We start from the raw sequence: 22,878 nt of genomic DNA, 5'->3' as shown, positions 1-22,878 counted from the left end.
AATGTATTTAGGTGAAAAAATATATTAGATACTGTTACAATTTTTGGTCTTTATTATATAAATTTGAAAATTTATTTTATTTTCCTAAAGAAATTGTTTTTCAAAAAGTTTATATCAATTTTATTTTTAAGTATTTGAATGCAGAAAAGAGAATTTGGAGTTAATAAATAAACAAAAAAAGTTGGTTTTGTAGTGATAAATAATTCAGAAAAAAATTGCTGTAAAACAAGTTTTATTTTCTCTTAAGGATCATTTTAAACTTATCGCTTAGTCGAAGATTAACTTATATAATATATAAATATATATATATATATATAATTTGTCACAATTCAACTCGCGTTTCCATAATTTTGTTGTACTCGTTGCCATTTTGCCACCATACTTGACATTTCCTTCTGTTTTTTTCCTACTCCGAGTTTCGTCTGAAATTAAATGTTTCTTTATAATAAAACAAAAAGCTAAAAATATTTCTTAAATGTAAAATATTTATTTTATGGGGCATTCCATTTCAAAACGACCCTCCTTGCAAACAATTGACATTGTAAGGCAATTTTTAAATAATTATTTCTCTTACTTATTAAAGCCAAACTTTATTTACTATTAGTGGTTTTAAAAGAAAAATTTCTCAACTTTATAATGGTAAAAAATTTTTTTTAAAATAACATAATTTGTGAAAAAAACTAAGTTTGAAAGATAACCTATTAAATATCTCAAAACATATCGCCTCCAGTTTTTTTTTAAATTTATGTCATAGTTATAGTAAAGCTTAAAAATTCTAATTTCATTCCCTGTAAACATTATAATGGACAATTCAGGGTAATTTAAGAAATTAATTAAACTTTACAAAGATGTGAGAGGTTGAACTGTGTAAAAATTTGAAAAAAACAAATTCCGCTCGGTACATGCGATACATGATACCTGTGAAATTCTTGTAAAATTTAATTAATTTCTCAAATTTCCATGAATTGCCCATTATAATGTTTACATGGAATTAAACTAGAATATTTAAGCTCCATTTTGACATAAGTTTCAAGAAAATCGGATGCGACGTGTTTTGAGATATTCAAAAGGTTATCTTTCAAACTTCATTTTTTTTCATAAATTATATTATTTAAAAAAAAAATTTTTTTTACCATTAGGTATAAAGATGAGAAATTTTTCTTTTAAAACCACTAATAGTAAATAAAGTTTGGCTTTAATAAATATGAGAAATAATTATTTAAAAATTGCCTTACAATGTCAACTGTTTATAAGGAGGATCGTTTTGAAATGGAATGTCCCTTACCAATAAGTCTACTTATAACTAAATTATTATTTAGAATTTTTTTACCTTTTTCTTCTTCTTCTCCTTCGTAATTGCATCTGATGTTGATTGACTGTCTTCAGTTTGCAATTGAGTTAAAGGCGAAGACGCATTTTCCGGATAATTACATTCCTGACTTTCTGGCTGCTCAGTTTCCAAATTACTATTTTCTATCGAAGCAATATCATTGTAAAATGAATCAATGGCCGATCCTAAAGACTCACGATGTGCTTTTACAGGTGGTTTGGCAATAACTTGATTCGTGCCGTAAATTTGTGAATAATCCGTCATCATAAATTGAACTCCCTCTTGTCCTAAACGACTGGCAGCTGCTACTAAAGCCGGCTGTAAAATAAAAAACAAGTTTAAATCAAAATTTAAACAAAAAATTTGATTCTTACAAGACAATTTTCAGGTCTCTGGTAAAAGGGCACTTTTACCATTTAAAATTAATGCTGAAAGTGCCCTTTTAAGATCCGGAGCCTCAATTGTTTAAAAGTTTTTCAAACACCTAATTTTTAAAGAATTTTTAAATTCAATTAGACCAAATTTCTAACTGAAGTTATTCAAAAGTTTAATAATTTATTAAAATAAATACTTTAATTAAATTTCTACATCCATTAAAATTTTTATTTGAAACCTTTTGGAATTTAATTATTTCCAAAAATTTCTACTGTAACTTCTCCAAAATTCAATTATTTACTTAGAATTTTTTATTAAATATTTTTTAATAATTACATTATGCAGATGATATGCAGGATAGTGTAATAATTGTCCTTGCATAAGAGCCGTATGATGAGTTAAAATGGCGTTTCCCATTGTCGCAGCATAAATTGGATTCGTTTGATGAGGAGTTGCTGCGTATAGAACTCCAGATTCGAGAACTGTTGCAGGCAATGCATAAGGTATTTCGGGTGGATCAACTCCAGGTGGAAGAGGTTCGTTCGTTTTAGATACTTTCGGTGGTGAAGGCGGCAAAGGTGGTTGAGGTGTTTCAATTGTCGCAGCCGGAAGAGGAGGAGCTGTACACGAATAAAATTTTTTTTTAAATCTTAATTGTATTCCATTTAATATCAATATAAATTTAATATTTAATATTACTTGGAAATATATTCATAGATTAGGATTTACAATTTCTTTTTTACAATAAATACGCAAATAAAAATAAATTAGGTATACCTGGTTCCAATTTCTCCTTTTTACTCTCCGAATCGTTATCTTGGCTATTTTTTCTTTTTTGTCCCTTTTTTAAATCTTCGGCATAAATTCTCGGTGGCGGTGGTGGACTTGGATTTGAAATTTGTGGCGGTGGAGGAACTTTTAAATCACTTGAATTTGCATCCTTGTTGATTTCTTTATTTTCTGGTGATATTTTCTTCTCGGTTTCCTCGGTTGTTGGATTCTTTTGATTTAATTCCACATCCCTCTCTATTTCAATCAAAATATTAGAATATTTTAAAAAAAAAAACTGATTTTTAAACTAAACGTGCTTTTTTAATCTGAAAAAATTCCAAAATAATGGGAAATTTTGAAAAATAATAAAATTATCTTACCAATGATAGGTTCCTCCTGTTCCGGTGGAGGTGTTGTGCATAATTCCATTTCCTCAGTACCACCGATGACGTCCATTTCGGGATAAGTCCATTGGGCTGCACCAGTTGCCGCATTCCGATAATAGTACCGTTTATGCGATCTAGAAACATCCCCCCCAAAAAAATACAAAAATGAGAGCATTGGATAATAGGGAATTTTTCACTATGTAATTTTTTTCACATCTCATGTCGCAAATTTGCACATTTTGCATTTTTGTTTTTTTTTGTCTTTTTTTTAATTACTGAACGTAATCCATTGATACCCCTACCTGCGTAACAGATTGCCTTAAAATCGGGGGAAGATCCGTCTATATATTTTTTTATTTTACATTGAAAGCGTTAATTATTTTTTAGTGAATCAAAGTCAATCTTGAAAAATCTTTCTTGAAAAAGAATGCAAAAAATTTTGATTGAATAAACAAAATATTTTGCAAGTGAATTCTTGAACTATTGTAATTTTTAAAAATTCTTTTGCAATTGAAAAAAGAATGATAAAAACACGTTAATAATAAGAAAAATGTAATTTTCTGAATAATTTTGGGAAAAAAAGATAAATAAAATTTTTTGGAATGTTGAAATTGAAGAATTAAGAAGACAGATATTCCTATAAAAATATAAAAAAAAAGTTGAAAATTTTGCTAAGGCAAAATATCTTGTAACTCTCGGATGATCCAGCATCTTCCACTGAAATCATGTTCACATCTCGTCAACCTATAACAGCAAGATAAAGCATAAATCACGAAAATCAATAAAGTCCTGAACGATGTCTTCCATGGGTGAATTTTCCATATTCACTTTTCTTTTTTTTCTCTTTTTTTACTATTAGATTTAAAAGTATTTCTTTCCGAGGCTTTTATTGAGAAAGAAAAGCCTCTCGTAAAATTCCAAGTTTATCTGAAATGCAATTGTCAAACACAAACTAAGTAACTAAAGAAAATAAAATAAACTTTCCATTAAATTAAACCAAAATTACGAAAACTTTAAAAATCGCCCTTAATTCTCAAAAAGTTAATAAAATGTTGAATAAATTCACTAACTTTTGTAATACCTTAGCTTTATTACACAACATTATACTTTATACTTTTATAATACTTTTTATCGTACTTTATTATACGTAAACTTTAAAAATGTCTCTTCAAGAATCAAAAATGTAATGAAAAATGAAAATTATGATAAGAAGTATAATAAATACAGAAATATTTGAGGGTTGATTTATCTAAGACTAAACGTATTTTGTTTAAATAAGTCAAATTTAAATAAATAGAGAAATCAAATGACAAAATTATTTCATAAATAATCAACCCTAAAATACATTAAGTATTCTTTAATAAAACGTATAGTTTATATACAAACATGACATAAAAAAACTATTAGACTTTGTCCTATAAATTACAAATAATCATCTCTGAATATAAAAAGGGAAAACAAATATTTACCTATACACTGAAAAATTATTTATATGTTCAAAAATTAGACAAATTAACAAAAAATTAATTAACTGGAATTCAAGATGCAAATTCATAAATTAAAATGCCAGTGCAATAAAATTTCCTATGAGAAAATTAAATTTTCCAATTTCCTCAAAATTGCAAATGTGAATTAAAATTTAAATAAAAGTCTTTTACGGAACAAATGGACAATAGTATAATTAGGATTAAAAAAAATGTTTTGTTAAAAAAATTAAAATCTCTTTACAAGAAAAGTAAAGAACAAAGAGATAAAAAGATATTTATGTCCAAAAAAATTAAAAATAATTATCAAATATATTTATGAAATAATGATAAAAGTATGAAATAATTACAAAATAAAAAACTTAATAAAAAACATAATTAGTAAAGAATAATAACGAAAGAAATAAATAACTATTAAAAAATAAATAACTACTGAGAAATTCATCAATAATTAACTATTAATTCACAATAATTAAAATAAAAAACAATAATCTAACGAAAGAAAGTTAAGGTCCAGAAGATAAGAATTATTTTTAACAAATAATAATATAATATTAAAAAAGACACCTTTTCTCTCTTTAATAAATAATAAATAAATAAATAAATAAATAAATAAATAAAATTTGAAAGAGATAAATAATTTAAAAAAAATAGATTAAAAAAGCTTTTGAGTTAAAAGTTAATTGTCTCAAGGAGCTATAAATTTTCTAAACTTAATTTACAAATATTAAAGATGCGAGAGGTATGGGGTAATTTTGTGAAACAAAGAAGTAGAATGATGGTGTATTCGGACTTGTGATAGAGTCTGTCAGGATACCGTACCTATCCCACTGACATTCCCATCCAGGCGGTGCTGCTGTTTGCTCTAAGCGACTCAATTCCCGTCCCGTCGTTGTTAACCATTGATAGAGATATGTTTGTTTCAGGTCTCCACTCTCCCATGCCTCCAACAGTGTCTATGAATCAAAATTAAAAGTTTTATTGTAACATAACAATTTTTGTTATTTATCTCAACGAGAAAAATATAATCGTACAATTAAAAACGATTGAGAATTTTTTTTAGTTAATTAATTAATTAATTTATCGTCAAACGCTTTCTAATTTTCATTACTTTTCTAAGCTTTCCAAATATATTGTTTTCCATTCGTTACTTTTTGAAATTTATTGAATAGATTTTAAATATTTTGCTTATAGGTATTTCAAATGACTTTTTTATATTTTTTAAAAATGTTAGTAATGCACGCTTTACATTCGTTAACTAATTTAAAAAAGTGTCAAAAAAAGTAGCTTTAAGACTGAAAAGAAGTAGTCAAAAAGAATCCATCGATTATTTTTCAAATTTTCAGTTAGAATTGTTAAAAAATACAATTATATCAAAAAACAATTTTTAAAAGCAGAAAAAATAAAATCCTTTCAAATATAAAATTTATTTAAATGTAATTTGATAAAATTTCCAATTATTTTTGCGAATTTAACTATCTTCAAAAAATAATAATTACAATTTTTCAAAAGACTAATTTTTTTCATAATTTCTAAATTAAATTATTTAAAACTTCAATAATTTGTTGTTAAATTAATATTTAGAAACTTATTGTTATATATTTTTTCCACAAGAATTAAAATTTTCAATAATTTCAATGAAATTGAAATTTAATTATGTATTTCTAAAAATTACAGCTGCAATTCTTTCAAAATTTAATTATTAGTTTTCGAATAAAATTATTCAAAAACTTTAATATTAATTTTTTAGAAAAATAATAAATTAATAATCTTTAGAAATAAATATTTAGATATTATTATAATTTTACAGCAACTAAAATTATCAAAGATTTCAATTTAAAACGTTTTTGAAATTTAATTAAATGTATATCTAAAAATTCCTCTTATGTCTTTAATATTCAATTATTTTCTAAAATTTTAGCTGAAATTCTTTTTTTAAATCAAATCTTATCAGAAAGTTCTAATAGAATTCAATTATTTAAATACAAAAATAAATAATTGACAACATAATTGATTGTTTATAAAAATTGCAGTTGTACCTCTATTTATGGTGTTTTTAAATTTTTTAAGGTGAGAAGGAAAATGCAATGGTGATTAAGGTTTTTCAAAAATTTAATATTTTTCTTCTACTTTGGGTTAAATTTCCTAACTTCTCTTATTTTCTTGACTTATGAGAATCCTGTTCTTGTCAAAATTCATAAAAATGTAAATAAAGTCCTGAATTTATGATTATTTTAAAGAAAGTAAATATTAATTTTTTTACTTCAACTATTAGCGGAATTAAAGTAGTGCAAATTCTCAAAAAAAAAAAAAAGAAAAAAATACCTTCTAGTGGCCCAAACCTAAGAAAAAGTATCCAAATAGCAAATCGTAAAAAAAGTAGTAATAGTAGTTTTCAGTAAATAAACACTAAGAATCTTACTTGAAGTTGAATCGCCATAATTTGAACAGCCGACGCCATTTGACATCCTTCGGATAAAAATTTCAACTTTTCTGATATCATTTCAGTTAAATATTTGAATTCCTTATTCTCAGCAGCTGGTATACTTTTCACTTCTTCCACTGGTTTTGTGTTATTGTTCATAGTTTCACCTTTCACAAAACTAATTAATTCCTTTTCACTCTTTGCAGCAACTTCCGCTGGTTTAACTTCCACCGTTTCACTCTCATTTACTTCCTCCTTTTCCTTTTGGAATCCAAAGCCAAATCTATCACTCTCACTAATTGTACTTGCTGCTTGTACTTCCTCTGTAGTTGCCACTTCTTGCGTTTCAACTACTTTTGGTCGATTCGGCAAAACTGCAAATGAAAAAATTCGAATAATTTATATTAAATAAAAAATATAAACAAGATATACTAACCATCAAATGCTATTCTCTTCTTCCGCTGAAAAGCCTTTGTCGGTGTTTCTAAATTCTCCAAGAATTTATTAACCTTCACTACATCTTGCGCAGGTTGAGTAACTCGCGATTCTAATTCACTATCGACACTCTCGATTTCTTTATTTAATTCTTTAGTCTCATTGTCAGTATCATTTTTATCGGTGTCAACGTTTCGATATTCAAAAATACGAATACAACCACTTTCAGTTTGTCTTGTTTCCACTTTTTTCATAATTCCATCAGAGACTGTTGAAACTTGAGGTTTATCCGTTTGATATTCGACTATTGGAAATAGAGGTTTAACATCAGTTGCTGGTGGAATTTCTTCTTCATTATCTGAATCATCCTCGTAACCAGGTACCAATGATACTTTTAATTCCCTATGTGTCTGCGACTTATCCTCTAAACGTTTCTCGGATTCATTAATTTTACTCTGTTTATTGTATTCTGTCTCAAATGGTGAACCACCCCTCGAACCAGAATCGTTTTTCTCATTCATTGATTGTAATAATTTAGCTTGACTTTTTAAACGTCTCAATATATCTTCTTCGGTGCCGTTTGAATCTGAATTTATAGTCGAAGGGACACTTGATTTTGTCTTAAGAAAATTTTCAATTGTTGATGAAAATGTTGATGAATTACTTCCTGAAATTCTCTCTTGCATTTCAGGCGGAAGACTTGGGCCGATTTCAATTGATTGGTTCGTTGGTTTTATTTCAGTTTTTTTTTCTTTATTGGAATTTTTCGAGTGTTTACGACTGTTCACTTTCTTTACTTTACTTTCAGAAGGCTCTTCGACGTGAGAGTCTGATTCACTTTCTTCACTCTCCTCATTTCCAAATGAAGTTATCATTTCAATTTTTCTAGAAATTAGTGGAATATTATTAAAAGAGAACTTAGTAAAAATAGTAGAGAAAATAAAATATTTTTAAATAAAAATACCCATCATCGGAATCGTCCTCTCGTAAATGTGAAGGTAGAGATGTATCAAGTTGTTTTGTATTGACTGGAACTCGATTCTCCTGAATTCCCGCTTGTCTATTTCTATTTCTGGCAACAACTTCCTTTGGTATCATACCTTCCGGTATTTCGCTATTTGATGAAACACTAGGCCAATGACTCACATGTAAATTATGTTGATTAACAGTCATTTGCTTCTTTTCTTTCCACAATCTATATTCTGGTGGCATTTCCCAAGTTACTTGGTTTGTGTTCGTGTGCCAATAATAAGGATAGCCAGTAGACTCGTCAAAACACTCTTGCCAAGCTAAAAAAAGGACATTCAATTATTTCATTTTCAATAGTTTTCAATATTTTCAAACACATTTTAGTCTTTTAATTTTGAAATCCATCCATGAGATTTATAATCCCTGATTTCCAGACAAAATTTTGACTTTTTCCCTGACCCTTAAGAATATTCTGATTCACTCTCAAAATGATTAGATACACAAGAAAATGTTCTATTACATCTATTCACGAATTTCTTTAATTGTAAAAATATTCGAAAACAACAATAATATTTTTTCTAAATAAATATTTAATCATTATTATATTTTTATAGGAATTAAGATTTTTAAATATTTCAAATTCAAACCGTTCGAAATTCAATAACTTATAGGAATATTATTATACAAAACATGAAGATATTCATGTTCGACTTCTTCATGTTTTATAATAATTGAACCTCCCAATTAAAGATGACCGAGTGATAAAAATCATTATTTTATATTATAAGAATATTGTTACTATAACTTCTTCAAAATTATTTTCATCATTTCAATTCAATTATTATTTTCTAGAAATTTTAAATATAGTTCTTCTCTAAATCAATTACATATTTTCAATAATTTTTGAAAAAGTTCTTTGAAAATTTTCAAATCTATATGTTTACTATTCAATTTTATGAAATTTTGATTATTCGGAAATTCTTCAATTAAATATATATTAGAAAATAAAAACTTCAAATATAATTAAAAAAAATTCAATTAAACTTTTTAAAACAAAATAATTCTACAGAATTATGTATTAGTTAAAAGTATTAAAAATTCAAATTTTCAAAGATTTTAACTGAAAACCTTTTCAAAATTAAATTATTTCTAAAAATGTATGATAAATAATGCTTTTAATATTCAATTATTACCTAAAATTTATTTTTAAATCAATTTTTAATAGAAAATTCTACGAGAATTCAATTATTTAAATACAAAAATAAATAATTTATTGAACAATTAAATGTTTCTCAAAATTTAAATCTCATATAGAATTTAATTAAAATTTCTTAAAATAATCGTTTTTTTTAAGTATTTTAATAAAATTTTTAAGAATAGTTGCATTTTTTGGGAAAAATGCTAAGAAAATCGTATTTTATATAATTGAATTCGTGTCAAAAGTTTATTATGTTTTTATGAAAGTAATTGAATTTCTGCGAAGAATTTTATTAAAAATAATTTAATTTCTCTAAAGTATTTTATTATTTATGAAAATAATTGAAATCACGCGAAAAATTTAATAAAATATCTTTTAAATAATTGATTTTTTCCGAAAAATTTTATTAAAGTTATATTCAAAATAATTGAATTTATCTAAAGTATTTTATTATTTATGAAAATAAATGAATTTCCTCGAAGAATTTTATTTATTCACGAGAATAATTGAATTTTTACCAATTTTTTCGACGAATTTTATTAAAATTGTATTGAAAATTATTTAACTCCTTTATAGAATTTTAGTAAAATTTAGAGCTGTGCAAAATAATTCGAACCGAACTGTTCGAATTTTTTCGCCTAGTTCGAATGTCGAATATTCGACATTCGAGTTACTACAAAATTCGAACCGAACCGAGTTGTGTTCAGTTTTAGTACGCTAAAATGTCGAATTCTAAAATTCGACATTCGACATTTCGGCGCTCCAAAACCGAACAAAACTCGGTTCGGTTCGAATTTTGCACAGCTCTAGTAAAATTACATTGAAAATATTAAAAACGATAAAATAGTCGATCACTCCGAGTCATGATTTCAAAAACAAAAAAAGACAATTTCTTTTTTGACGTTTCAATAGCACGACTGTCCTCTTCACAAACGTAAAGAAATATTTTAAAAATTATATAAGTAACGCATTACTTATATTGGACGAACGTCTTCGTCTAAGCGAGAACGATTAGACACTCTTTCTTTAGGTTTCTGAAGGGGACAGCCGTGCTGTTGAAACGTCAAAAAAGAATTGTCTTTTTTTGTTTTTGAAATCCTAACTTGGAGTGATCGACTATTTCATCGTTTTATTAATTTATCGACTGAGTGATAACATTATTACTATATTATATATATATACATTGAAAATAATTGAATTCCCTCGATGAATTATATTATTCATGAGAATAATTAAATTCCTGACAATTTTTTTTTTATTAAAATTTTTGAAAATAGTTAAAATCTTTTAAGAAATTTTATTAAAATTACATTAAAAATAATTTAATTCCCGTAAAGATTTTTATAAAAATTCTTTTAAATATTTGATTTTCTTGGAAAAATTTTATGAAAATCATGTTTTAAATAATTTAATTCCTGCGAAAATTTTATTATTTATGAAAATAATTAAATTTCTTATCTTATAGAATTTTATTAAAACAATATTCGAAATATTTGAATTTATCTAAAGTAGGTATTTTATTTTAATGAAAATAATTGAATTTCTGTGAAATTTGTATAATTTATGAGAATAATTAAATGTTTGCATGGAATTTTATTAAAATTTTTTTTGTTTTTATTATGATTGAATTCTTTTGGAAAACTTTTCTAAAATAGTACCTAGATATTGCAAATCATTGAATTGAGGAACATTTTTGAAAATAATTGAAATTTTGCCAGAAATTTATTAAAATTTTTGAAAATAATAAGCATTGAATTGAGAAACATTTTTGAAAATAATTGAAAGTTTGACAGAAATCAAATTGCAATCATTTTTGTAACTTCTCCAAAATCCAATTTTTTTTTAGTGATTTTAACTAATATTTTTCTATAAATCCATTATTTTTAATAAGTAACTAATATATATTAATAAATTTAATTAATTTCAGAAGAATTTGAATTATAATTCTTTAAAAATTTAAGTTCTTTGAAATTTCTAATTAAATTCATTCAAAATTCAAATTTTATAATATTATTCATTAAATAATTTTATGATATTTCTTCAAGAGTAAAGTTATTTAAAAAGAAATTATTGTCAGAAAGAGGAAAAATTGAAGTTTTTATATTAGAATTCGTGGTAATTTAATAGTTTATGAGGCAATAGAGAAAGACACCAAATTCAGAATTTTCTTATGAATTCTGAAAATTTAATTTTTCCCAGAATAAAAATCCCTGACTTTTCCCTGACTTTCCTGACTTGTGGAAACCCTGTAAAAACTCACGCATTTCTGGTTGAGTAGAATATGATTTTCCTTTAATATCTTTAGGAAGAACTGCAGGATTTTCAGGCGCAATTGACTGAATTTCCTAGAACAAATAAGAATAAATTAATAATTATATTATTAATTAATTAATATTAATAATTACTAAATTAAGACGTAAACCAAACTAATGTTTTACTAAATGACTAATAATTATAAATTCATCATATCCACCTTTAAAAAATCATTGACTTTATCGTCTAATTTATTTGCTGTTTGTTGAACATCTTCAGTTTCACTGTCTGAATTATATTGTCCTAGTAAACCTTTCAAGGGATTGGAACCATTTTCTCCAGGTACTGAATTAGTGCTTTGTTTATATTTTTCTGTAAATGCAAAAATTTATTGATGTTAAAAAAGGCACATTCAAACTAAATTGAAAAACCAGAAACATACCTTGGGAAAATCTCACTGGAGAATTTGAGTGTTCTCCATCAATGTCCAAGATGGGTCTTCTTTGACGTCTTTTCATAATAAAAAAAACAAACTAAAAGATATATGTACAAATACAAAACCTATGGCTAATTATTCCTTACTCTGCATCACTCAATATAAATAAGACATTTTTTTAATACGAAAAACGTTATCAGAATTCATAAACACTTTTTTCTTTCAATATCTTCAATGTTATCACCATATAAGTCTTGAAAAAATAAATAGAAAAAAATAGAATAAATTAAATATTGAGAACACAAGACTTATATTCTTCATTAAATTAGTTAATTTCTTTCACATAATAAATAAATGTACGGAATTTATACAATTATTCGGAATTATTCACATATATAACCTCAAAAATCATTTTCTTTTTGACACTTCTTTATGTCCTTTATGTGCATTTAGGCAAATTCACAACTGCCGATAATTTTCTTAAATGTATATTCACAAGTTTTGGAATTTGTCCAGTTTATAATTTAAAGCGGTAAATCTAAATTACGTAAATTTTTTATTATTAAATTTTGTGAAAATAATATAAACATTGTTTTATATTTCTGAAAATTAATTATTAAAATAAAAATAATTTACAAATTTGATTTATTTTATAATTTATCTTTAGAGAATATTGTCTATAAAAGGAAATATAAAACGAAAAATATTGCACACAAACAAGAAAGTCAGAGTAATATTGCCGCCTTGAAAAGTGTGAAGTGTTTTATAAAGTGGAGAGAAAAAAATTATAAACAATTGTTAATAAAAATTGTTCAGTGGGATTTCTAAACTAGTAAAATGATTAATAGATCAAGATTATTAGCCCGCAATTTAAATGTCTTAAGGGTAAATATATTTAAATACGTAATGTTCATAAATGTTTAATTTAAATAATAACATAACCTCTAAACACATGTTTTAAATTATTATTTTACTCTGTAGAATTCAGCGGCTATTGGAGATAATGGATTTTTTGCATCATTGGCAAATCCACAATCCGTTTTTAGTTTTCAAGCAAGACACAAAAGTAATACTCCGTTAAATACTGTTGTTATATTCGTTCCTCAACAAGAGGTTTGTTATACACGTTTATATCTTAAAGCGCTTAAAGCTTAGGAATAGCTTTGCTTTTATTATTATTATCATCATCTATTTTCATAAATTACCATTTCGATTATTTATCTATATAATGCATTTATAAGATTTTGAATTATTTTTCAATTTATTTAATATATTCGACTTTTTAAAATGACTTTTCAATTAATAATTTTTAGGCATGGATTGTTGAGCGAATGGGTAAATTTTTTAAAATTTTGGAACCTGGTTTCAATTTATTGATGCCAATTGTTGACAGAGTAAAATATGTTCAAAGTTTGAAAGAATTGGCGATTGATATTCCTAAGCAGAGTGCTGTGACTTCAGGTAAGGAATATTTTTTACATTCAGTTTTAAAGAAAATAAAATTTATTCGATATTAATATTTAAATGTTGTTATATTTAGTATTTTTATTTAATAATTTGTTTATACTTTATTTTATGTCTCTATTAGACAATGTTGAATTGGACATCGATGGAATTTTATATTTACGAGTAAATGATCCATTTTTGGCTTCCTATGGTGTTGAAGACCCTGAATTTGCCATAATACAAATTGCCCAAACCACTATGAGATCGGAATTGGGAAAAATCTCGTTGGATAGAGTTTTTCAAGAAAGAGAAGGACTTAATGTGAATATTGTTGAAAACATTAATAAAGCCAGTCAAGCATGGGGAATCACTTGTTTGAGATACGAAATTCGTTAGTATTTGTATTTTTTTGCAACTATTAATCGCAGAAAATTTGTTTTAAATTATTAATATTTTGTATTTTTTTCTTTCAGGTGATATTAGATTACCGACAAGAATTCGAGATGCGATGCAAATGCAAGTTGAAGCGGAAAGAAAGAAGAGAGCAGCAATTTTAGAATCTGAAGGAGTTAGACAAGCTGAAATCAATATTGCTGAGGGTCAAAGGACATCAAGAATTCTCGTCTCTGGTAATTTTGAATTTCTAATTTAAAAAATTTTTAAATTTAAAAGGTCAGGGACAGTACAGTTGGTAAGGGAAATCAGGGAAAAGACAGAAATTTTTATTAAAAATGATGGAAAAAATTAAATTTTTAAAATTCATAAGAAAATTTTGAATTTTTGTTTCTTTTTTGTTTGCCTCATGAACTATGAAATTCAGTACAAAACCTTCAATGTTTTCTCTTTCTGACAATAATTACTTTTTAAATAACTTAATTCTGGAAGAACTGACATAAAATTATTATTAATTATAAATTATTTAATGAACAATTTTACTTAAATATTTCAAAATTATTTGAATTTTAAAAATGTTGCATATACAATTTTTATAAAAAGATGAACTTCAAAAGGTTTTAATTTGAAATTTTATAAAATTTCCATTTTTAATGAATTTATTTCATTAGAAATTTTAAAGAACTTACATTTTTGAAAAATTTTAATAATTCAAATTCTTCTAAAATTAGTTAAATTTTTTAATATTATATCTAATTAAATATGAAAAATAATGGATTTATATAGAAGAATTTTAGTTAAAAACAATAAAAAAAATTGAATTTTGGGGAAAACGATTACAAACGATTGCAGAAATTAAATTATTTTCAAAAATTTCAATATAACTCTTCGCAAAATTTCAATTATTTTCAAAAATTTTCCTCAATTCAATGATTTTCTATATTTACTATTTTAATAAAATTTTCCAAAATAATTCTATAAAAAAAATTCCCATCAATTCAATTATTTACAAATTTTTTATAAAGTTCTTCGAAATAATTAAATTATTTTCATAAATAATAAAATTTTTTTTAGTAATTATTTTCAAAAATAATAAAATTCTTCTCTGAAATTCAATTGTTTTCAAAAATTTTAATAATTTTTTTGGCAAAATTTCAATTATTTTCAAAACTTGTCTTCAATTCAATGATTTTTAATATTTACTGTTTTAATAAAATTTTCCAGAAGAATTCAATTATTTTCAAAAAGTTAAAAAAAATTCTACGTAAATATTTCATTATTTTCATCAGTAATAAAAATTTCGCAGGAATTCAATTATTTACAAATTTTTTTAAAAAATTTTATCGCAATAATTCAATTATTTTCATAAATAATAAAACTCATTGCAGAATTTCTATTATTTTTAATACAATTTCAATCGAATTTCTCGAAAAATGTAATTATTTGAATAATTGAATTCTCGTAGAATTTTCTAATAAAATATAAAAATTGATTTAGTAAATATTTTTTAAAAATTATTCATTGATCATTATTATAGGGATTCAATTATTTTCATTAATAATAAAATTCATATTCGGAATTCAATTATTTTCATAAACTAATCGCAGCATTTCAATTATTTTTAATACAATTTTAATCAAAATTCCTCGAAAACAGTAATTATTCTTAAAATTTTTATTAAAATTCGTCGAAAGAATTCAATTATTTAAAAATTTGTTGATTCAATTCCTTATAAGAATTTAATTTCAAGAAACATTCAATTATTCAATAAATTATTTATTTTTGTATTTAAATAATTGAATTCTCGTAGAATTTTCTAATAAAAATTGATTTAAAAATGAATTTCAGTTAATATTTTAAATAATAATTGAATATTAAAAGCATTCCTAGCATGAATTTTTAGAAATAATATAATTTTAAAAATGTTTTCAGTAAAATCTTTGAAAATTTGAATCTTTCATACTTTTAACTTATAATTCTGTAGCATTAATTTTTTTAAAAAAGTTTAATTGAATTTTTTTTTAAATTATTTGAATTTTTTATTTTCTAATATATATATTTAATTGGAGAATTTCCGAATAATCGAAATTTTGTAAAATTTAATTGTAAACAAATGGATTTGAAGAGTCTCAAAGAACTTTGTCAAAAATTATTAAAACTAATTGATTTGAAGACAAATTTTTTAGTTAAAAATTCATGAAAATAATAATTGAATTAAAATGATGAAAAGTGATCGATATTTTCTTGTTTTATAATAATATTTTATAAGTTGTTAAATTTCAAAAAACTTTGAATTTGAAATTTTTGAAAATCTTAATTCCTATGGAAAAATAATAATGATTAAATATTTATTTTGAATAAAACTATTGATGTTTTCAATTAATTTTAGAATTAAAGAAATTCGTTAATATTAATGAATAATTTCTAGATTTTTGAAACTTAATGATTATTTTTTTCAGAGGCTCAAAAACAAGAACAAATTAACAAAGCAGACGGTGAAGCAGCCGCTATTCTTGCATTGGCACAATCACGAGCAAAGGGATTAGAAATAATTGCAAATTCCTTAGGTTATAAGGATGGCAAAGATGCAGCTGCATTAACCATTGCAGAACAATATGTTCATGCTTTTGATAAGCTCGCAAGAACAAATAATACTTTAATTTTACCGAGCAACGTTGGAGATGTGTCAAATTTCGTAGGCCAGGTAAGACAAATAAGGAAATAATAGAAATGAAAATAAAGCAATAATAAATATATAATAAATTAATCCCACATATAAAATATTGTTTAATTTGAATATTTTCAGGCCCTGACAATATACAAACACGTGATAAATCAAAAACCCCAGAATCCCCAAAATCCAACGCACATAACAAGTGGACCAGAAAATAAAGTTCCAGTTGGAATTGAATCATCGGACGATAATTATGAATATTTTAGTGACAAAGAAGAGGCCGAGAAACATAAAAAAAAGAATGAAAGGACTCCTGATCATATGTAGTCTGTATTTTCAATAAAATCTTCTTTATTATTCAGTCCTCCTGTTAAAAAAATTATATTTTTCATCAAGTGAAATATAAGTTTAATGTACCTACAATTACTTTGAAATAATTTAATTAATTATTGTAAGTAAATTAGAAATTTCAAATTGGCATTTTTTTTCGCGAATTGCGTAAATTTCAGTTTTATTTCTTCTTTTTCGTATGTACAGGAACTGTCGGTGCAGACGACGAATATGTTTGTTGAGAAATTCGATTAATATAATAGAGTGCAACAATGGAGAAAAGGAAGCATGTTGTTGTCGAAACTCTATGCACTAATCCTGATGCAATTAGCGATGTGATTAAAGAAATGAAAACTGCAATAAAAAAAATTATAGACAAATGATTACAAATTATTATCGAATTTGTTGCATTATAAACAAACATTTGAAAGTTAAATTATAATATACAAACCTTCGGGAAAAAGTTTCATTTGAAATGATTTGCCAAACATAATTGTCTCCAAATTTCCCAATGCGGTCAGTAAAAATATAAAAACTAAGGAACCTATGTAACCACCGAGAACTGTGTGGATTTGAGTTGATGAAAGCCAACTTCTGTACATTTGCATTCCAGAAAAAAGAAGTACGGTAATTATTGCAGATAATGCAAAGGACACTCCACTTGTCACAGCTATTCAAAAAAAGAGGTAAAATATTAATCAAACTTTTATTAACCTATTAATTATTTCAATATTTATTCACAAATATTTTAATTAATAATTTTTTTACAATAAATCTTTTAATGGAAAATATAAACATAGCCGGCATTATTTTTGAGGTTAAGAAAAATAGAGTTAATGTTTTATTGATCCAAGGGCTTTAAACTCAATTTTTATTTACTTACCCATTGTACCTAATTCCTTGAATTTAACAAGAGTTTATTATTATTATATATTATAAAACATGAAGTTTGTTTTGTTTTTTACAAATTATTTATTTTGTCAGCCACGTAAACACAGCTTGTGCTTTATAATTAAAGGTGTTCACACACTGTCAGTTGTCAAATTGTCTAAAGTCAGTTTCACATGTTGTAACTACCGGTGGTGCTGCCTGTATATTCTTTTCATATTTCCCTCCTTTTTCGAATTTCTTGTCCATTAGTCCACCAATCACAGCAGTTTTTAGACCCAGTGACGAAAAGTGGTACTACACCTCACACCCCCACCAGACTTCGTAATCAACGGTTCTTTGCTAAGTTTCCCGTTTGTTTTTTCGGTTTTTTCAACATTTTTAAATTATTTTGAGTTATTTTCTCTATATTAGTTGCCGATTATGACGAATTTGTCAAATTTCTTTTATGAAATATCGGATTTGTCTCAAGGTAATTTTCATAAATTGATTAATTGAAAAACTTGAAAAAGTTCAACATAACCTCAAATTTGTTTGAAACCCATTTTAAATATATATCTTAAATATTAGTTCGAATCATATAGTTTATTTATTAATTAACAATGAATGATTTTGTGAAAAAAAGTGGAATTTATTGCGCTAAATGTGGATGTAACAATTAGGTAGTGCCAAAGAAAAAGAGAAAACAGAAGTTGCTTTGCAATTCTTGCCTTTATTTACAAATGTTCGATATTCATTAATGTATTTGGTAACAAAAGTGTATTGCACATATACAGAATAATCGTTATACCACCGGCGAAAAATGAATAACAATGCCTCCACATAATAAAAACAATACCGATACAATTGGATTCAATTTTCAATGTAAAGTCGCATCGCATTATATATATATATTTTTTTTATACATATATATTTATATCAGTCATAAAATTCACATATAATATATTCGCCATTATTAATCATAGTCTTAATTATATATTTTAGAACAAATTATATCGAGAGAGATCCATCATATTATATAACAAAAAAGATTAATAATTAAACATTTTTTTAGGCCGAACAACTTACGAGAAGCCAGTCACTTGTTTATCATCTCAACTTTTCTTGATCTTTCAGGTTCTATACATGGCTCGAACTAGGTCCGTAAATTTGCTCAAATTCGAAAAAGTCAGTTTTTTTGAAAAAAGGTCTGTAATTTGATTGAAATAGACCGAAAACTTCGTGAATTGTAAGATATATTTTAGAGAATTTTAGAAAAATTCCAAATGATTGCAGAAATTCAATTATTTTCAAAAGTAATCAAATTCTCCGCAGAAATTAAATTATGTTGAATAATTTAAAAAAATTCTCTACAAAATTTCAATTATCTTTATAAATAATAAAATTCTTCTCTAAAATTCAATTATTAAAAAAATTTTTTTTTTAAATTCTTGACAAAATTTCAATTATTTTCATAAATAATAAAACTCCATCGCATAATTTCAATTATTTTTAATACAATTTTAATCGAATTCCTTGAAAAATGTAATTATTAGTAAATATTAAAATTCGTCGAAAGAATGCAATTTATTATTTAAAAATTTGTTGGTAAAATTCTTTATGAGAATTAAAGTTTAAAAAACATACAATTATTCAATAAATTATTTATAATTTTTGTATTTAAATAATTGTATTCTCGTAGAATTATCTAATAAAAATTGATTTAAAAATAAATTTCTGGACAAATTTTAGATAATAATTGAATATAAAAAGCATTCCTAGCATGAATTTTTAGAAATAATTGAGTTTTAAAAAGGTTTCAAATTAAAATCTTTGAAAATCTGAATTTTTCATATTTTTAACTAACAATTCTGTGGAATGAATTTTTTTATTATAACTTTAATTGCGGATTTTTTAAAAATTATTTAAAGTTTTTATTCTTTTAATCTATATATTTAATTGAAAAATTTCCGAATAATTGAAATTTTGTAAAATTGATTTGTAAACAGATGAATTTGAAAATTCTCAAAGAACTTTTTCAAAAACTATTATAAATAATGGATTTTTAGAAGAATTTTAGTTAAAAACATTTTTAAAAAAAATTAATTTTTGAGAAGTTACAAATTATTGCAGAAATTCAATTATTTTCAAAAGTAATAAAGAATCTTCGCAGAAATTTAGTTATGTTCAAAAATAATAAAATTCTTAGGGATTCAATTATTTTCATAAATAATAAAAACTCATCGCAGAATTTCAATTATTTTAAGAAATTTTGATTTAATTCTTTATGAGAATTAAATTTTGAGAAACATTTAATTATACAATAAATTATTTTTTTTGTGTTTAAATAATTGAATTCTCGTAGAATTTTCCAATAAAAATTTATTTAAAAATGAATAATTGAAATTCCGTGACATTGAATATTGTAAACAAATGGATTTGAATATTGTCAAAGATGTTTTTCGAAAATTATTCAAAATAATTGATTTAAAGAAGAATTTTAGTTAAAAATTGTTTAAAATAATAATGGAATTGAAATTCTGAAAATAATTATAATTATGAAAAAATTTAATTTATAGTTTTAAGTAAAATGTGAGAACTCGGACTGGTTAAATTTTTGTCATTGGTCCGTAAATGGTCTGTAATTTTTCACTTTTGGTCCGTAAAGTCCGTATTTTTAAATACTTTCACTGGTTCGAGCCCTTGGATTTCTATTATGAATATTATTTAAAATTTTTCTTTTAATTACAACACTATATTGATACACCATGATTGAAATCAATTATTTTTCTTATAGACCGGCACGGATTTACGGATGACAATCATTTTTTCCTGACGGATTTATTCTTCAAAGCAAAAAGGTTTTTATAAAAATAATTTTTTTTAAATAATTAGAGTAATTTTTAACATTTACCTTTTATTATTCATAGCCGAAAATTTTGTGTTTGATAAATTAAAAAAAAGTGAATTTCAGGCATAAATTTGAAAACAAATAAACAAAAAAAAAACAAAAAAAAAGAAGAAGACGTGAATGAAAATGATTTCTCGAATAGCTATTCGTCTATATAGAATATAGATTTCTTTTAATTTATAAAACTAGAGTTAAAGAATGTAATTTAATTTGCCATTGTAAAAGTAAACAGAGGCCCTGAATCTAGTCAGTAAACTACTGTGGCAGGGCTTCAATTTTTTTGTTTGTTTCTGTTTTTTTTCTATTGTAGCACATTCAGTGTATATACAATGCCTGCAATTTATTTATTCTAAAAATTCACAATATCCATTTTTTACGAGAATGCGACTGTATAAGTCCTTTGCTCGGCAGATATAAAATTAATTTCATAACAATATGAATTATAATAAATAATTGCATCTTACAATAAAATTTTTTTTTCATACTACGATTAAATTTAGAATATGTTGAACTTTTTATTCTAAATTAACTTTAACTAATTTTCGTATTTACATAATATATCATCAATAAAGAACAATTACAAAGCGTATCTGTTATTTTATCAGAGCCAAATAATATTTTATATATATAAAAATTCAATTCAAATATTGCAAACTTTTAGCTATATATAATAATTACTAAATTGCGAAAAACTTAAAAATTTAACATAGAAAAATTAAATTTTGACTCTGATTATACTGCACATAGAGCTTAAAATAATAATGATAATAATATTAATAAACTTCTTTACAGTTTTCAGTAAACAACGACACGACAATTAATGTAGTTTTTCTTATGTTACTTTTTAAAACATATTTCCTTAGATCTGTGAAATTATAACTGACAGTTCAGAGAAGTAATTTCACAGATTTTAATTTTTTTATAGCTGAATATAATATTAAAGCATGAATTTAATTAACAAAAATTCTAAACAATCGCAAATTTACAATATATAGAGGTTGTAATTAGGAATTTTAATAACGCGCAAATAGTCAGTTAATTACTTTATCTATCTTAAATATATAATGTCTTACAATACCGTCAATTCGTGAGCTTGGGTCGCACAGAAAATATTTTCTGCTTTAATATTTAAATGCAAATCAATGCAGAAATCTCTGTTATTTAATTCACTATGAAAAGTCTTCTGTTCGTCTTTAATTTGTTTTAAAAAAGTTTCAATATTTCGAAATTATAATAACTTCAGTAAATCATGATATTTAATAACAATAAGAACTAAAATATCAAACAAATTTTTTATAATAGAAATAGTTAAAAATTTTCCATAATTCAGGCCTCGGATAGTTCAATTTTTTGATTTGTTCTTCGACAATATTTTCAGAAAACGCGACATTTTTTATGAAGCTGAAGTCCGCAACGTTTTTGAAAACGAAAAAATAAAAAATAATTCTTTTTCAAGTAAATTACTTCGATTTTGATAATGTAAAAAATAACAGTGTAGTCAAATATTTCAAAATTTATTTTTCATTTATTTTTCTATAAAGATATAATTAAATTTTCAAAATATATCATTAAAAAGTTTTTAGATAATTGAAATTTTGAAAATTCTATTGAAAATACCTAATTGATTTTTTTAAGTATTTTATTGAAATTTTTAAAACTCAAATTTCGAAAAATTTTAATTGTAAATTTAAAAAATAATTGAATTCTCAAAAATCACAATGAAAAATCAAAATGAAAATGTACTTTTTATATACTTTGTGACAATTTATTGTCTTCATTTTTTTTCACGGTTTCTATTCTTATTTTTTGAGTGTAGTGTAACCGTGTAAAGGTGAGAACCCCATGTGACTTGGAAATTTTTGTTAAATCTGTGAAAATTTTTATCTGAAATTTTTTTTAAACAATTTAATATAAAATCGCGATGAATTGTTTCTCATACAGGGTGTCCAGCTACCTTGAAAACCTTGAAAACCTTGAAAAGTACTTGAATTTTTTTTGCTCCTTGAAAACCTTGAAAAGTACTTGAATTTTATGACAAAACCTTGAAAAATTAAAATTCATAAAAGTGAGATTTATTTTCTTGATGTTTTAAATTGAATTCTCGTCAATATTTCAATTATCTTTATAAATATAAAAATTCTTCACCGAAATTCAATTATATTCAGGTACTTTAATAAAATTCATTGCAAAATACA

The 22,878-nt window shown here is 24.3% G+C and overlaps 3 protein-coding genes across 3 annotated transcripts; 1 reads left to right on the top strand and 2 right to left on the bottom strand.

The window, feature by feature from the left end:
* Window positions 1-215: 215 nt before the first annotated feature.
* On the bottom strand, window positions 216-12,504 carry LOC122504268 (formin-binding protein 4-like). The gene is made up of 12 exons (XM_043615298.1): window positions 12,069-12,504; window positions 11,847-11,998; window positions 11,634-11,718; window positions 8,171-8,495; window positions 7,208-8,091; window positions 6,769-7,145; window positions 5,169-5,302; window positions 2,857-2,996; window positions 2,483-2,731; window positions 2,042-2,325; window positions 1,331-1,648; window positions 216-422 (listed from the first exon to the last, which is right to left on the bottom strand). Exons 1-12 carry the CDS (start codon window positions 12,142-12,144, stop codon window positions 330-332), a joined length of 3,117 nt encoding a protein of 1,038 aa, XP_043471233.1. The 5' UTR covers window positions 12,145-12,504; the 3' UTR covers window positions 216-329.
* Window positions 12,505-12,783: 279 nt separating this feature from the next.
* LOC122504298 (stomatin-like protein 2, mitochondrial) lies at window positions 12,784-16,998 on the top strand. The gene is made up of 7 exons (XM_043615350.1): window positions 12,784-12,947; window positions 13,044-13,175; window positions 13,376-13,523; window positions 13,651-13,899; window positions 13,982-14,137; window positions 16,361-16,605; window positions 16,708-16,998. The coding sequence occupies exons 1-7, from the start codon at window positions 12,900-12,902 to the stop codon at window positions 16,900-16,902; spliced, it is 1,173 nt and encodes a 390-aa protein (XP_043471285.1). The 5' UTR covers window positions 12,784-12,899; the 3' UTR covers window positions 16,903-16,998.
* On the bottom strand, window positions 16,909-17,948 carry LOC122504361 (protein KRTCAP2 homolog). The gene is made up of 3 exons (XM_043615439.1): window positions 17,789-17,948; window positions 17,357-17,575; window positions 16,909-17,259 (listed from the first exon to the last, which is right to left on the bottom strand). The coding sequence occupies exons 1-3, from the start codon at window positions 17,790-17,792 to the stop codon at window positions 17,087-17,089; spliced, it is 396 nt and encodes a 131-aa protein (XP_043471374.1). The 5' UTR covers window positions 17,793-17,948; the 3' UTR covers window positions 16,909-17,086.
* Window positions 17,949-22,878: the final 4,930 nt, after the last annotated feature.

This window comes from Leptopilina heterotoma, unplaced genomic scaffold (genome assembly GCF_015476425.1).
Source record: "Leptopilina heterotoma isolate Lh14 unplaced genomic scaffold, ASM1547642v1 Lhet_11, whole genome shotgun sequence".
NCBI lineage: Eukaryota > Metazoa > Arthropoda > Insecta > Hymenoptera > Figitidae > Leptopilina > Leptopilina heterotoma.
The sequence above is the reverse complement of the archived record's forward strand: the minus strand, read 5'-3'. Positions and strand labels throughout refer to the sequence as shown.

Bases quoted from the DNA above. Each gene is read 5' to 3' on its own strand.
- LOC122504268 (XM_043615298.1), bottom strand. From the start codon at position 12,144: ATGAAAAGACGTCAAAGAAGACCCATCTTGGACATTGATGGAGAACAC. The intron at 11,719-11,846 runs GTGGATATGATG...TATTTGTTCTAG, and splicing joins AAGTCAATGATTTTTTAAAG to GAAATTCAGTCAATTGCGCC. The intron at 2,732-2,856 runs GTAAGATAATTT...TGATTGAAATAG, and splicing joins ACAGGAGGAACCTATCATTG to AGAGGGATGTGGAATTAAAT.
- LOC122504361 (XM_043615439.1), bottom strand. The intron at 17,260-17,356 runs GTTTGTATATTA...TTTTTATTGCAG, and splicing joins AATGAAACTTTTTCCCGAAG to TTTTCATTTCTTTAATCACA.
- LOC122504298 (XM_043615350.1), top strand. From the start codon at position 12,900: ATGATTAATAGATCAAGATTATTAGCCCGCAATTTAAATGTCTTAAGG. The intron at 13,176-13,375 runs GTTTGTTATACA...AATAATTTTTAG, and splicing joins TATTCGTTCCTCAACAAGAG to GCATGGATTGTTGAGCGAAT. The intron at 13,524-13,650 runs GTAAGGAATATT...TGTCTCTATTAG, and splicing joins GCAGAGTGCTGTGACTTCAG to ACAATGTTGAATTGGACATC.